The sequence below is a fragment of the Falco naumanni genome, chromosome 9 (assembly GCF_017639655.2).
Source record: "Falco naumanni isolate bFalNau1 chromosome 9, bFalNau1.pat, whole genome shotgun sequence".
Lineage (NCBI taxonomy): Eukaryota > Metazoa > Chordata > Aves > Falconiformes > Falconidae > Falco > Falco naumanni.
In genome coordinates this window covers 4,208,556-4,221,797 of record NC_054062.1, presented here as the reverse complement: position 1 = coordinate 4,221,797, position 13,242 = coordinate 4,208,556, and the positions used below count along the sequence as shown (strand labels likewise).

Genomic DNA, 13,242 nt, shown 5'->3' with positions numbered 1-13,242 from the left:
TGTAGGGGCCAGCACTCCTCCCAGTTTGGCCATTGGCTTTCCCCAGTGGGATGGGGATTTACATGTCTGGTGCAGGGTGGGAGAAGAGTCTTGCAAGCCCTCCTGCAAATGCTGGACAGCTGGGGCAGGGGGGTCTGTGGGGAACCTGGTTGGAGGACCACCATGGCTGCCTGTCCTCATGTCTGTGTCCTCTGGCAGGGTGATGTGGGAGATCCTGGGCAAGCCGGCATCAGCGGGCTGGATGGCGAGCAGGTACATAGCTGGGGAGCCCGGCCCTTCCCTCGGCTGGGGCTGCTTCAGCCCGCCTCTCCCCACGTGCCTTCTCCAGGGATGGGAAATGAAGGGAGGAGGTTGCTGATCCTCAGCTAAACCAGAAGGTTAAAGCTGCGTCTGCGTTAACTGAGCCAAAGGCTTTGCGCACTGTAAAAGAGCTGTGCTAGGGCTGGGCTGTGTGTTTCCTCCCCAGGGACCACCAGGACCACCAGGAGCAGAGGGTCAGCTGGGGCGCAAAGGCGAGCAGGTTGGTCCCTGCTGGGTGCTGGGGTGATACCGATGCAGGTGCTGGGCTCACCTGGCCCCGCTGCTGCAGGGACAGGCAGGCACCTAAAACCACGTGGGACTGTTTAAAATCCACCTGCAGCATGTTCATGTCCGGGGATTTATGTTGCTAGGCATGGTAGGTGGGTCCAGGTCCCCTCATAGCTGGGGGTACCTGTATAAAGAAAACTGAGGTGGCTGTATGGTGAGAAACGATGGAGGGCAGAGCCAGGGTCAGCCGGAAAAGACAGCCAAGAGTAATCCTGGTTGTCTTAATCCTGTCCAGGGGGAGGCAGGAACCTGCGGAGCTCCGGGCATCAGAGGGGACCCCGGGGAGCCAGGGGATGATGGGCCAGAGGGGCTGCCGGGGAGCCCCGGGGAGCAAGGAAAGGAGGTACGTGTGCTGACTGACACCACCACGGTGGTCACTGCTGCCCACCAGCATCCTCTGCCAGGGAATGGGGACAGGATGGGGATCAGAAAGCTGTGCACCCGGTGCACTGGCTCCGGACAACTGCACGTGCTACAGCTTTGCCATGGATAGGCTGAGGTGTCCCCATGGAAGGAGGGAGCTGATGCTTTGGGTTCCCTGTGCTGGGCAAGGTGCTGCTTGGCTGTGCTCAGCATTTTGTCTTCACCCACTTCTGGGCCAGTGTGGGTCATAGCTGGCCGTGGCCTCCTGGTGCAGGCAAAGCCACACGGCCAGCTCTTACCCAGCACAAAAATCCTGGCCAGAGGAGGGTGGAGAAGGCCATGGAAGTCAGAGTCGGCTTTTAACCCACCCTGGGATGGTGCTGGGGAGCAGTTGCAGTTGCTGCATCTGATGCCGGTATTTCCCCTCTGGGCAGGGTGACGCTGGTGATGCTGGAGACCCGGGTGAGCCAGGACCTCAGGGACAGAAGGTGAGGAGTGCCTGTAGCTCTTTCCCCTCCTTGCAGCACCCTTGGAACACCCATAGCCTGCTCAGCATCTGCTGCTCCGTTTGCCATGGTGGGGGCAGAAGCATGGCAGAGGTGTCCCCATGGCTGAGGACCACTGGAGATGCGGGGCTCAGACCTGGCATCGGCACCTCTGCTGAGCACCCTAGGGTGAACTTCTGTCTGCAGCACTCAGTGAGAGGGTGTGAAACACACCATCTCCATGAAGAAGCTCATGTAATTGGAATGCCTTTTCCTTCTTTGTGGTGACATGTCTGTCTCCATCCCTGAGCAGGGTGATGCTGGCCCCAGGGGGCTTCCTGGAGTGCCTGGCCCTGGAGCTGCCACGGGGGAGATTGGAGAAAAAGGCCATAAAGGAGAGAAAGGCCAAGAAGGTTTGCTGGCAAGTACAGAGAGGGGCTGCCTCAGCCCACCAGGCTCCCAGCATCCGTGCAGGCTGGTGGTTGGGGGCTGGGTGCCAAGGAGGGGGACCTCACCCCTGGCAGGAAACCTTGGGCTCCAGGAGCCACATAAAATACTAGGAATGGGTAAATGTCCATAATTAGGGAGTTTTTGTGTCTCATGGGCATGACTCCAAAATTGGGGTTTGTTGGCACAAAAGGACAGCTTGGATTTGCTGGACAGCCTGGGTTAATGTTGCCTCTGGCCAAACTCCAGCCTCCTGCCCCCCAGCCGGGCTGTGACCCTGCTGAACGTATCTCCTTCTGTGTCCCAGGGCCAGGTTGGTGTCACCGGAGTTGCGGGACCTGCAGGAGCCAGAGGACGATTTGTAAGTCAGGTCACTTCCCTCCTCCCCTTTTGGCTGATCGCAGACCTGGCTGGGGAGGAGTGTGTGTGACTGGGAGAACTGGGCAGGGGTGAATCAATGGGGCTCCTTTGCTTGTGCCCTGAACAGGGTGGGACGGGTCTCCGAGGTCCTCCTGGGCTCGACGGTCCCGAGGGAGTGAAGGTATGGCAGGGTGATGGCTCCAGCCCTTTATCTGTGGGTGAAACACCCTCTTCTGGTCTTTTCCCAAGCTCTGCTTTCTGCTTCTGGCTGATGGGGGATGTGGTGGGGCTGGCTGTGGTGAAGGACCTGGGTCAGACTGGGGACCTGGGGGACCTGCCATGGAGCACTCCCTGTCTTTTTGCCTGAGATCCAAAGTCAACAAGGCAAGGAAGGGGTTTTTTGCAGACAGAGCTGTTTCCCCTTCTTCCTCAGGGAGATCCAGGGCCACGAGGCATGGATGGACCCACTGGTGCTCCAGGATTAGAGGTACTGAAGCCTGGGACCTTGTAGACCCAGGAGCTGCCAAAGGCTTCCCCAGTACTTCACCACTTCTAATACAAACCAAAACCAAAGGATTTACTTCCCCTTAACTGCCCAGGCCAGGGGGCTCAGGAGTGAGGAGGGGGTTTTAATGCCTCATACCTTGGCACTGACTCCCAGGAGGTACTTATATGCCCCCACCCCAAAAATCAGACCATTTCAGCCTGGCACCCAGGGATGCCCTGTGGAAGACCCGTTCCTGTGATCAAATCGTGTTCACTCCCACGTGGTGCCCGGGTGCTGCCTGGGCATGTGCCTCGGCCAGCTGAACGTGGTACGAGGGAGAGGATGCTTAAAATACCTGCAGGGGGCCTGAGCGCAGAGCACGTGGTGGTGACGGGCTTATTCTAAATCCCCAACATCACCGCAGGGACTCGCTGGAGATGATGGAGTCAAGGGGGATGGTGGCAAGCCCGGTTTGGTGGTGAGTACCTGCCCTACCTCTGCAAAACTTCCCTGGGAAAAAGGTTTGGTGGCATCTTGTGATGGAGCAGCAGAGCCTGGGCTTGGGGCTGTGCCTCACCCTCACCCCGGGGGTGGCCACAAAGCAAGCTCTGGCAGCCCCGGTTCCAGGCAGTGTCTCCCAGGTCCTGCCCTGCGGTGGCTTCGTAACTGAGTCATTGTTTCCCTGGTTTCCCTAGAGCCAAACCTCCACAAAGGCGGTTTAATACAGCTGTTAAAAACCGTGCAGAAGTGCTGCCAGCTGTTGCGCAATTAATGCTCGGCTGTTGGAGTCTGCCTGGGGCAGGCCTGGGGCACTTGGTTTCCCCCTCTGCTGTCCCCAAGCAGATCTGTGGGTGTCCATAGGGTCAGGTGGCTCCAGGAGCCACCTGTGCTCAGGAGCACTCTGTCCTGAGATGCATTTTTATGGTCCTGGTCCTGACATGCACAGAGCCCCAGGTGTGTTACTGGTGCCCTGCACTCAGCGGCAGGATACACCCCATGTGCATCCCAGTTTTCCCGTGTTGCAGTGTCGCTTTACCCAGGCAAGACATGTCCTTAACTCAGGCAGTCGCCTTTCCTGGGAGAGGTTGGGATGCAGAATAAACTCTGGGTGGATTTGCAAAGCAGACAGCAGGAGTTGTGGCTTGGTGTGGTTGAAGCCCCTCGGGGGGCAGCTGCTCAAGCCCTGCTCCAGGTGGGGCTGGGCTGGAGTGTAACCTGTGCCCCCCTCTGTGTGCACCCCAGGGCGCAGCAGGTGCCCGGGGGCCGGTGGGTGCCCCTGGGCTCCGGGGCTACACTGGGCACGAAGGAGCCAGAGGAGCAGTGGGAGCCAAGGGAGAGCCAGGCCAGCAGGTAACTCTGCCATGGGGATGGGCAGGGGATGCCCCCACAGGGTGGTCCTCCCTGGCACAGCACCAGCGGTCCCTGCGGGGAGCAACCCCAGCCCAGATGCTGGGGCGAGGCAGCTGGCTTTGTACGCGCCCTCCTGCCTTCCTCCAAATAACCTGGCGCTGATGCCAGCCTCATCTGTTGGTCTTTTGTCCCCTCATGAACTCAGGGTCCTCTCGGGCCACCAGGTGAAGCTGGAGCCCCAGGGCTGAGTGGCACCGAGGTGAGTGGGCTCCTCTGCTACCCTGCTTCTCTGTGTTTTTCTGTCTCTGCCACTCTAACAGCCTTCCCAGGATTTGGGTGAATAACCCTGGAGCTTTTTCTTCGAGCTGGGTTGATTTTCATACTTTTTTTTTTTTTTTTTCCCCACTTCCTAGGGCCTGGCAGGTGCGAAAGGGAAGCCAGGCAAGCCAGGAAAACCAGGGCAAACGGTGAGGAATGGGATGGAGCCATACTGGTTCTCCCTGGCACAGATGGTAGGATGCTGGGATCTCCCAGCTGCGGTGAGATCCCACATGGGCAACATCTCCTGTTCCTACTGGAACGCCCTTGTTGCCCCACTCTGCCCAGCCTGCTCCAGAGAGGGGCAAAAGTCTCAAATGGAGACTTCAGCTTAGAGCATCCTCCTGCACACGCTGTGGCAAGAGCAGGGAAGGAGACTGGGAGGAGACATCCCTGGCACAGCATCCTTACGGAGGGGTTTCCTTCTCCTTTGAGATTTTAGGGGTCTCCAGGACAAGCTGGTCCTAAAGGCTGGAAAGGTCGCAAAGGAGAAAAGGTACCTTTGAAATCCTCTTCTGTGGATGGCACCTGGGGAGGAGACCAGCCACCAGACATGGGGTGGCTGAGCCTGAGCTGGTCAACCCCACTGTGGTCTGTGGAGAGAAACCAGGGGGAATCGCCCTGGGGGGACCTGCTTCTCCCTGCTGTAAAAGCAGCTGTGCACCAGTGCCTGGCAAACACAGACCCCTTCGATGCCTTTGGGCTGTCTTGGCTGGGTTTTGGGTGAGGGGCTGGCAAGTCTCCCCAGTTCAGCCCCACAGGGCTGCCTCCATCCTGACTTGGGTGCCCTTGGAGTGGGAGACAGGGGACCTCCCCTTCAGTGGCCAGCTGCGCACTATGGCCTTGGTCTCCATCCCCAGGGTCCCACAGCACCTGCTGAGCTCCGTCCCCATCTCCACGCAGCAAGCAGCCCCTTTTCCGCAGTCCTGGTTCAGGCTGTGGCCTGCCTGCTGGTGACCCACATCTCCTGTCTCTTCTTCCCCCAGGGTGATATGGGGCACGAAGGGGAAGAAGGGGTCCCTGGAGAAGCTGGCAGACGGGTAAACGGCATTGTTGTCCCCATGGAGGTTGGCAGGAAGCATGGGGCTGATGCTTAGAGCCCACAGCGATCTTGCAGAGCATCCCCAGTTTGCTGGGGGCTCAGCAACCCTGGGGGGGCAGCGAGGGGGATGTGGGGCAGCCAGCTTAGTGCCTTTAACATGCCTGAATTGCTTGTGAGTCTTTCATCTGTCATTCCCAGGGGAAGCGAGGCAAAGTTGGCCACCGACCCCCAAGAGGTCCCCAGGGACCCAAGGTAGGTTGGCTTTGCCCCACCGGGGCAAGGGCTGCTTTGGTACCCTGACAGCTCGGGGGTGCTCTCAAGACAGGGGGTGCTCCCAACTACCTGAGCCCCGGCTCAGAAAACAATAAGCCAATATAGGGGCACTGCATAGCTGGAGGGCTCTGTGTCCCCAGTCCCTTCCAGCTCAAGACAAGGGTCTTCCAGACCCCCAGCCCCCATGGGCTGCTTTCCCTGCAAGAGGCATCAGGGCATCACTCCTGCCTCCCCTCGCCCTGCACCTCTGGGCTCACCAGCCAGGATCTCTCGCTTTTGCATTTCAGGGCTACCCAGGTGACAAGGGGCTGGAAGGACCCCAGGGCCCCCAAGGACCCTATGTGAGTATTAGTTTGAAGGTTTTGGGGTGACAGCTGCTCACTGTTTGGCCCCCACAGGTACCACTGTGCAACCCAGCTCTGCAGACAACCAAAGCAGAGACCCATTTAAAATAAGTGACGTTTCTAGGTGTTTCAACCATCTGTCATTTATCCATCTCATTGTGCCTTCTCCTCCCAAATTAGCATCCCAACAATGTGCATGCAGTCGGGCAAATCACGTAATTTCCAATATGTTGTTCTAGAGGCCAAATACTTCCCTTCCAGTTAAGTGTCTGATGCTCGGCAGTGCTGAGCACTTGTGGAGGACTGTGCCCATGTGCCCAGCGAGCTGCCATGGCTGGAGGGACTGGCTGCACTGCAGCAGCCAGCACTCACCAAAAAAACCTACTCAGATGTTTGGGGTTTTTTTAATTGCTGAGAATTGTTTTTTTCTCATTTAAAATAAAAATCCTGACTTTGGAAACTTCACAGAAGAAAGGTGGCATGTTCGGCAACCAGCTAAGGGACCTGAACTGCACTTTTTAATGGTCTTTGCTTGAGGGATCCTCCTGAAAGCAAAAATCAAAGATATGATGAGAAAATGCCTCAAAGTTTGTAAAACTGCCTGAAATTCTCAGAATCCTGGAAGCCACCATTGTGGCAAGGTTCCCCTTTGCCAGGGAGCCGACGGGAGCAGCTCAGGCGCAGGGTGATGCGGTACTGCATCGTTTCTCTCTTAGGGCATCCCAGGGCTGAAGGGCATGAAGGGAGACCCTGGACCGAAAGGACCCAAGGTAGGTGATATGTACTGGGCACTTGAGTCCCAGGCACGGGGACAGGGGGACTCTGGGCACGGGCTAGCATTTAATTTGCTGGATGCCATCACTTATTCCCCTCTTCTTGAACCCTGATCGCTGCAGCATCCTTCTTTGGGGGTTGACCATGTCCCCAGGTGCTGCGAGGTAGGACCATTAGGCTTTCTCCAAAACCGGGTCCTGTTCCAGCCTCTCCATCCTCCTGGAGTTGCAAGCAGCAGCGTAGTCCTTTAATCCCCTGCTCTGTGTTGATGCTGATGCAGCACAAGCACATACCATCTCTGTGCCATTACTGATGAGCTGATGGATCCAACCTTGGCCTGAGAAGCAAAGCGTATCCTCGCGGCCCCATCCATCAGCCATAAGGCTGTAAATAAGAGTGACAAGCAGTCCCTGGTGGCGGGTAGTTGCTCACAGCATTCAGGAAAATGAAACCTCAGCATTAAATTTATTGCGAGCTAAATGAGCAATGGCAGAAGCTAAAGTCCAGGGCGTTCAGCAAGGCCAGAGCCTGGGAGCGGAGGCTGCGGGCAGCTGCTCCGCTGTGGTTTCTTCCCCTGCTCCACCAGATTTCGGCACACAAGAAATTTTCTTTGTTTTCCCAAAGGGTTTTCTGGGAAGTTGCGAGGTTGTCTTGAATGATATTTTAGTCTGGGACAAAATGCTTTCAGTTTTTACCCTTCGCAGCTGAGGAGGGGCGGCAGATGCGCCATCACACCTCCTCCTTCCCCAGCAATATGGCTACAGTTAATTCTACCAAACCAGAAGAATGGAGGGTTTTTTTCAGAAATTTTGCACCCAGCTGTAACTGGGGATTTCCCATTTCCAGCTGTTTGCTGGAGGCCAGGAGATATTCGACCTTGGGAAACGTCCTCAGGCAGGTGTCTCCTGCCAGGGTCAGGCAGCAAGCAAAACCTCTGTTGCCTACGCAATGAAACACCACTGATGGGGTAACTAGAGTAGGGTTCCGGAAGCCCACCCTCCAGGGCAGAGCCCCCCACCTCAGCCTGGTGTCCCAGGGGGTTTCTACCCTCCTCTTTGCCACCAGAGCTCTCCCTCACTCTCTCCTAGGGCGAGAAGGGCAGCGTGGGCGAGCTGGGACAGCAAGGGGACGATGGCTTCAAGGTGCGTGAAGGGGTTTGCTCTTTTCCTCCCCCCTCTTGGTCCCTTGTCACCCTGTGTGACACCCTTCCATGTCTCCTAGGGCAAGCTGGGACCCCATGGCATCCCTGGGAGGCCGGGACCCAAGGGACAGCAGGTAAGGGCAGGGTGGAGGGGGGATGGCAGGAACCAAGGTGACTATTTGGGGTGCAAAATCCACCTGGGGAAGGGGCTGAGCTGTAGAAGGACATAGGGCTGGGAGATGCCCCATGCAGTGTCCTGACCTCCTCCGGTGTCTTTGCAGGGTGACACTGGCCCCCCCGGCCCACGGGGACACCCTGGCATCCCCGGGACACCGGTGAGTCCCTCACCCTCTGGGCAGGTTTGGGGTTCACTCCTGGACCCACCCGCAGTTACGCTGTGATGGGGCTTCAATCCCACCTGCCTCCCTCTTAGCTGGGTCTTGTCCTTCTCTTCCAGGGCTTGTCTGGACCCAAAGTAAGTAGGGGGAAGCACCTGAGCTGGGCTCAGCCCTGCTGTGGGGCACCATCCCCCCCTGTCCTCTCCCCGGAGTGCAGGGTGGCCCTGTGGGGCACCCTGGGGTGCAGCTCAGCACAGCAGCATCTTGCCACCTTGCTTTTCTTCTCTCCTCCACCTTGACCTTTGGCAGGGGCCGAAAGGCTTCCCGGGGCTGCCGGGACCCAGGGGCACACCGGGCACACCGGTAAGCAGAGCCACTAACGTCTCTCGTGCCAAAATTTGGGTCCCTTCTCCCTCGGGTTTGGCAGTGAGGTCCCACCATGCCATGCCATGCCGTGGGGATGGCCAGCTGCTGGCACCGTTGGAGGAGCTGCAAATGGGGGGGAGGGGCTCGTGGGCAGCAGTCAGCATCACCAGCATTGTCATTGTCACCCAGGGTCTCGCTGGCCCCCCTGGTCCCAGAGGACCCATGCTGATGCTGTCCAGGGAGCAGCTGCGGGTGAGTGCATGGGGGCGAGGGCTTCCCGTCCTGCTTTTGGTGGGTGTCGACTGGGGTGGGAAGGGGCTGACAGTGGTGCTGTCCCATCTCCCACTGCTTCTGAGGTCCTCTGTGCACAGGGGCCAAAGTCCTTGCAGAAAGAGCAAGCAGTTCTGGTTAATCTCTCTCCCACCAGGCTTGTCCTTGTGCCCTGCGTGTCCCATCCTCTCCCTGAGCACCCGATGATGCTCCTAGCCAAAATAAGAGGTGGGGAGGGGGGAGCTAATGTCAGCTTGGTTATATCCCCCTCTTTTTCTTTCAGCACCTAATTTATCCCTCCAACCACCTGAATTACACTGCGGTCTGGGCTCTGCTGGACACCTTGAGTCAGGAGCTGCAAGCTCTTGTCGAGCAACCCAACGGCACCAAAACCAACCCAGCGGCCACCTGCAAGGAGCTGCTGCTGGCTCACCCCAGCCTGCCCAACGGTACTGGGGTGCACATGGGGTCCCCCCACAATGGCCTCACATCAGGCCAGCCCTCCCTGCTGGCCAATGTGGGGGAACAGGCAGCTTCTGCAGTTAAGAGGGAATAAGGATTTGGGGGGATGAGCTCAGCTGCGTTTCATGGGCATCCCTGGAGAAACAGGATGGCAGCCAGGCTGCATCCCAGGAGGATGGAAGTTGCAGCCGGGGATGTGCCACAAGCTGGGGTGGGATGGCACGGCACAGCATGGCATCCTCCTTGTGCCAAAAACTGGGTGCCAGGACCTCCCCTCTGCCTCCCTCCAGGGCAATACTACATCGACCCCAACCAGGGCAGCCCCCAGGACGCACTGGTGGCCTTCTGCAACTTCACAGCAGGGGGTGAGACCTGCATAGCCCCCGTCCACAACCAGGTATGGGGTGGCTTTCATGTGGCAGCTTCAGCCCCGTGTTATCCCTCGGGGCAGGTGAGGACAGGGTTTGTCGGGGCTGGAGAGGGGACAATGTGGCCAGTCCCTTGCTGTGGTGACCACTGCCATCCCAGGGAACTGTTGGAGCACTTTGGGGTGAGGATCCTGGTCACAAAGTTTGCAAGTCCCAGGGAACTGAAGCCTGGGACAGTGTGACATGGTCCCCACTCCCCACAGGTCCCTATCAAGGCTTGGCTGAGTGCCTACACCTCCAAGGACACCTTTGAGTGGTTCAGCGCCCTGCCCGGGGGCTTCCTGGTGAGTGCCTGGCCAGGACAGCCAAGGGGACACAATGCCCATCTCGTGGGGTCGGGGGTCTTCCAGTGCCTGCCCTGCTGTGGTGGGAAGTGCCTGGGCACAAGGTCCCACTGGCTGTGCATGGTGGGATGTGACACCTCCTTCTGCAAGAAAATCCAAACGAGTGCTTTAGCAGACAGCTGAATCCTGCCTAGTTTGGAACTGGGGGGAGCACAGGTACCTCCAGGCAGCCCCCGCTACCCGGGTTTCTCTCTCGTTGCCCCTGCAGCTGGAGTACGAGGGGGCCAGCCCGGTGCAGCTCCGCTTCCTCCGCCTGCACAGCCGCCTGGCCACCCAGAAGGTCTCGTACTCCTGCAGACCCGCTCCCGAGCAGGGCCAGCCCCAGCCCGAGAAGGAAATCCGCTTCCTGGCCGACTCCCGGGAGCAGAGCTATGCAGCCAGCCTGCAGGGCTGCGTGGTAAGCCTGGCTGTGGCCAGACCCTTTTCTAGTCCCCCGACATTTGCAGAGCCCCTCGGCGTGGTTGGCACCCTCGGGGTTTGGGATAAACCTGGTGGATGCAGCTTCACGTGGCGGGATGGGGATGGAGAGCATCCTCTCCCTGGGCCCAAGGAGCTGCCCTGGTCTTGGGAAGCAGGCTGGGATGTGGCAGGGCATGAATGGGACAGGGGGGAGGCCACCTCCCTGGACAAGCCACGAAGGGCTGGGGATGGAGACCTGGCCATGCCCACAGGGCTGTTGGGTGTATCGAGGAGCAACCGGAGCAGCAAAGGGGACAGCGGGTGCTCTGAGAGGGTCCTCCAGGCCCACCAGCCGAGGGTTTCTGTGCCACTCAGCTGCCCCCGGTGCTCGTTTCAGCTGGACAACGAGTCCTCCATCACCGACACCATCTTCCAGTTCACCACAGAGGAGCTCTCCCTGCTGCCCCTGCGGGACCTGGCCGTCTTTCACAATGGCGATGCCTCGCACCAGTTTGGTTTCACAGTTGGACCAGTTTGCTTCAGCTGAAACCGGTGACACCCAAACCGAGCCGGCCAGTTCGCTCCCCACCCAAGAACTGTCCTGCTGGGGACATGCGTGGAGGCTAGGGGTGGCATGGGGCTCCCACCCGCTCCCCAGAGCTGCTGCTCCTCTTTCTGAGATACGTGTTTGTAGCTGCATTATGCCACGGACTACACTTCCTTCTGGAGTAGAAGAATATTGTTTACAAAATTCATTTCTTTATAAATTATATATTATATATATATATGTATGAAAGAAGGTGCTAATTTAATGACTGATTGGGGGAGGCTTGTGTAATTATAACCACCAAGAACTAAACTGTCTGCTGAAGAAAAAAACACCAAGAAAAATCCCGCTAGCTTGGGAGGAGGGAAAGGAAAGGGGATTTTCTTTGCCTCGGTCAAGTGCACAAATGCTCGGAGGCTCCATCCCCCCAGGACCAGGCTGAGGAGCAGCCTGAGGAGCAGCCTGGAGAGCCCCAGCAGGCAGGTCCCTGCTGCGCTACCTGCTCTCTGCCGGGCAAAGCGAGCGCAGGCTGCTGCAAGCAGCAGGGATTGAGAAGGGCTGGAAAATGCAAAACATGCCCAAGTTCTGGCTCTGTTTTGGGTCTGCAACTCAGGTGGGGGTCAGTGGGCTTTTGGTGGGGTAGACCCGGGTGCTACAGCAGGACTGTGCTGCAAGGCAGCACTGCTCTGCTCGGGCAGGGGCAGGAACTGAAGCCCGTGCTGCAGTACTGATACTCACTGCTCTATTCCTGTTGTTCCCACCAGTGTTTCCCTTGCCTCTAACCCTCCTGCTATTGCTGGGCTGCTTGGCCCTAGGTGGGTACAGGTGACTCCCAAGGGCAGAGGGCTTCCGTGTGACACCTGAGCCATAGCTGTATTCCAGCACCCCCATTTCGCTGGTGCACAGCCCCAGACCCCCGAGATCTCAGCTGGCTTTGTGCTGCACCGCTGGTTTTCTCAGCACCCTTCACTGCAGGGTCTAACGCGGAGCTTGCCCACCTTGCCCTTGCAGCGTGTGTGCCCAGGTGAGCTGAGCACCAGTGCCGGTGGAGCAGCGCAGCGCCCAGACCCTACCCTGCCCTGGGGGTCAAGGAGAGCAGCAGGTGAAGCTTTTTGGGGGGGGCACAGTCCTTAGGGAGCAGCTTAAGCAATGCGGAATTGTGTGTGCGAGCTGTACTGCTCTTTGCTAGCTCAGTCCCTGGTGTAGCATCTTTTTGTGGGTTGCAGTAGCCGTCCCCACTGTGCCCGGGTGCGTCACCAGCCGTACTCGCCAAGGGGGACAGGGGGCAGTGACCGAGTGCCTTGAAAAGGGTTTTTCCACTCTGGCATTTCATTTCTGTTTGCTGCAATACACTGCTTGTCATGTGGGGTACCCCTCTGTAAAACCGCTCCCAGCTCTGCCCTGCAAGGGCATGATGCCAGTCCCGGCCCCACCGGCCTTTCCTCCCCCTGCAGCCGCCACCACCCCGTGGGAACCCCCTGGTGACATCCCCTCACCTGCCGCCCACCATGGGGACATGCGGGTGCATTGTCACCCCGGTGGTCTCTGCCGTGCAGCCACCTCCCTTCCTGGCAGGGAGGTGAAAGGGGAAGCGGAGCTGCTCGTGGCCGGGCTGGCTGGGGAGCAGGGCGCAGGCAGGGGCTCGGGCAGCACCCATGGGTGCTGGGTGCTGAGGAGACACACCCTATGCAGCAGATTGCAAAGGGAAAATTAAATCCCAACTCAAGGCACATGTTGGATCCTGGGGACATAAGCAGAGCAGACTCTCAAGTGACAGCAAACCAACATTTTTTTCAGGGCAGAATGTCTTTTGTTTTCTGGGGTGGGTTTTTTTTTTGTTTGGTTTTGCTTTTTCTTTGCACAAATTACTCTTTTTAGCAGCGTTCTCCGCTGTGTTTTTGCGAAGGAGGAAAGCGGCAGGCACAGTCTTCACCTCACCCGCCAGCCATGCCAGCCACCACCCAGAGGAGCTTCAGCTGCCAAAAAAATCGGGTGTCCATTTTTGATGGAAACTTGAGGAAAGATTTTAAAGAGAAGTAGCGCATTGGTGGGTTTATCCAGTATTTTTTCTTAATTCAAGCAGCCAACACACCGTGAATAACTCCGATTCCACCTC

The 13,242-nt window shown here is 58.1% G+C and overlaps 1 protein-coding gene across 1 annotated transcript in view; it reads left to right on the top strand.

Moving 5' to 3' along the window:
- LOC121094261 (collagen alpha-1(I) chain-like) overlaps nt 1-11,300 on the top strand; it is a 91,031-nt gene extending 79,731 nt beyond the window's left edge. The window contains exons 42-69 of the mRNA XM_040607629.1: nt 199-252; nt 467-520; nt 824-931; nt 1,386-1,439; nt 1,750-1,857; nt 2,191-2,244; nt 2,371-2,424; nt 2,677-2,730; nt 3,155-3,208; nt 3,973-4,080; nt 4,286-4,339; nt 4,494-4,547; nt 4,841-4,894; nt 5,385-5,438; nt 5,639-5,692; nt 6,001-6,054; nt 6,774-6,827; nt 7,920-7,973; nt 8,053-8,106; nt 8,254-8,307; nt 8,430-8,447; nt 8,620-8,673; nt 8,866-8,928; nt 9,230-9,395; nt 9,699-9,805; nt 10,040-10,120; nt 10,389-10,577; nt 10,977-11,300. Of these exons, the coding sequence (XP_040463563.1) occupies nt 199-252; nt 467-520; nt 824-931; nt 1,386-1,439; nt 1,750-1,857; nt 2,191-2,244; nt 2,371-2,424; nt 2,677-2,730; nt 3,155-3,208; nt 3,973-4,080; nt 4,286-4,339; nt 4,494-4,547; nt 4,841-4,894; nt 5,385-5,438; nt 5,639-5,692; nt 6,001-6,054; nt 6,774-6,827; nt 7,920-7,973; nt 8,053-8,106; nt 8,254-8,307; nt 8,430-8,447; nt 8,620-8,673; nt 8,866-8,928; nt 9,230-9,395; nt 9,699-9,805; nt 10,040-10,120; nt 10,389-10,577; nt 10,977-11,126 (2,070 nt within the window). The 3' untranslated portion in view covers nt 11,127-11,300. The remainder of the gene's footprint in view (nt 1-198; nt 253-466; nt 521-823; nt 932-1,385; nt 1,440-1,749; nt 1,858-2,190; nt 2,245-2,370; nt 2,425-2,676; nt 2,731-3,154; nt 3,209-3,972; nt 4,081-4,285; nt 4,340-4,493; nt 4,548-4,840; nt 4,895-5,384; nt 5,439-5,638; nt 5,693-6,000; nt 6,055-6,773; nt 6,828-7,919; nt 7,974-8,052; nt 8,107-8,253; nt 8,308-8,429; nt 8,448-8,619; nt 8,674-8,865; nt 8,929-9,229; nt 9,396-9,698; nt 9,806-10,039; nt 10,121-10,388; nt 10,578-10,976) is intronic.
- Nucleotides 11,301-13,242: the final 1,942 nt, after the last annotated feature.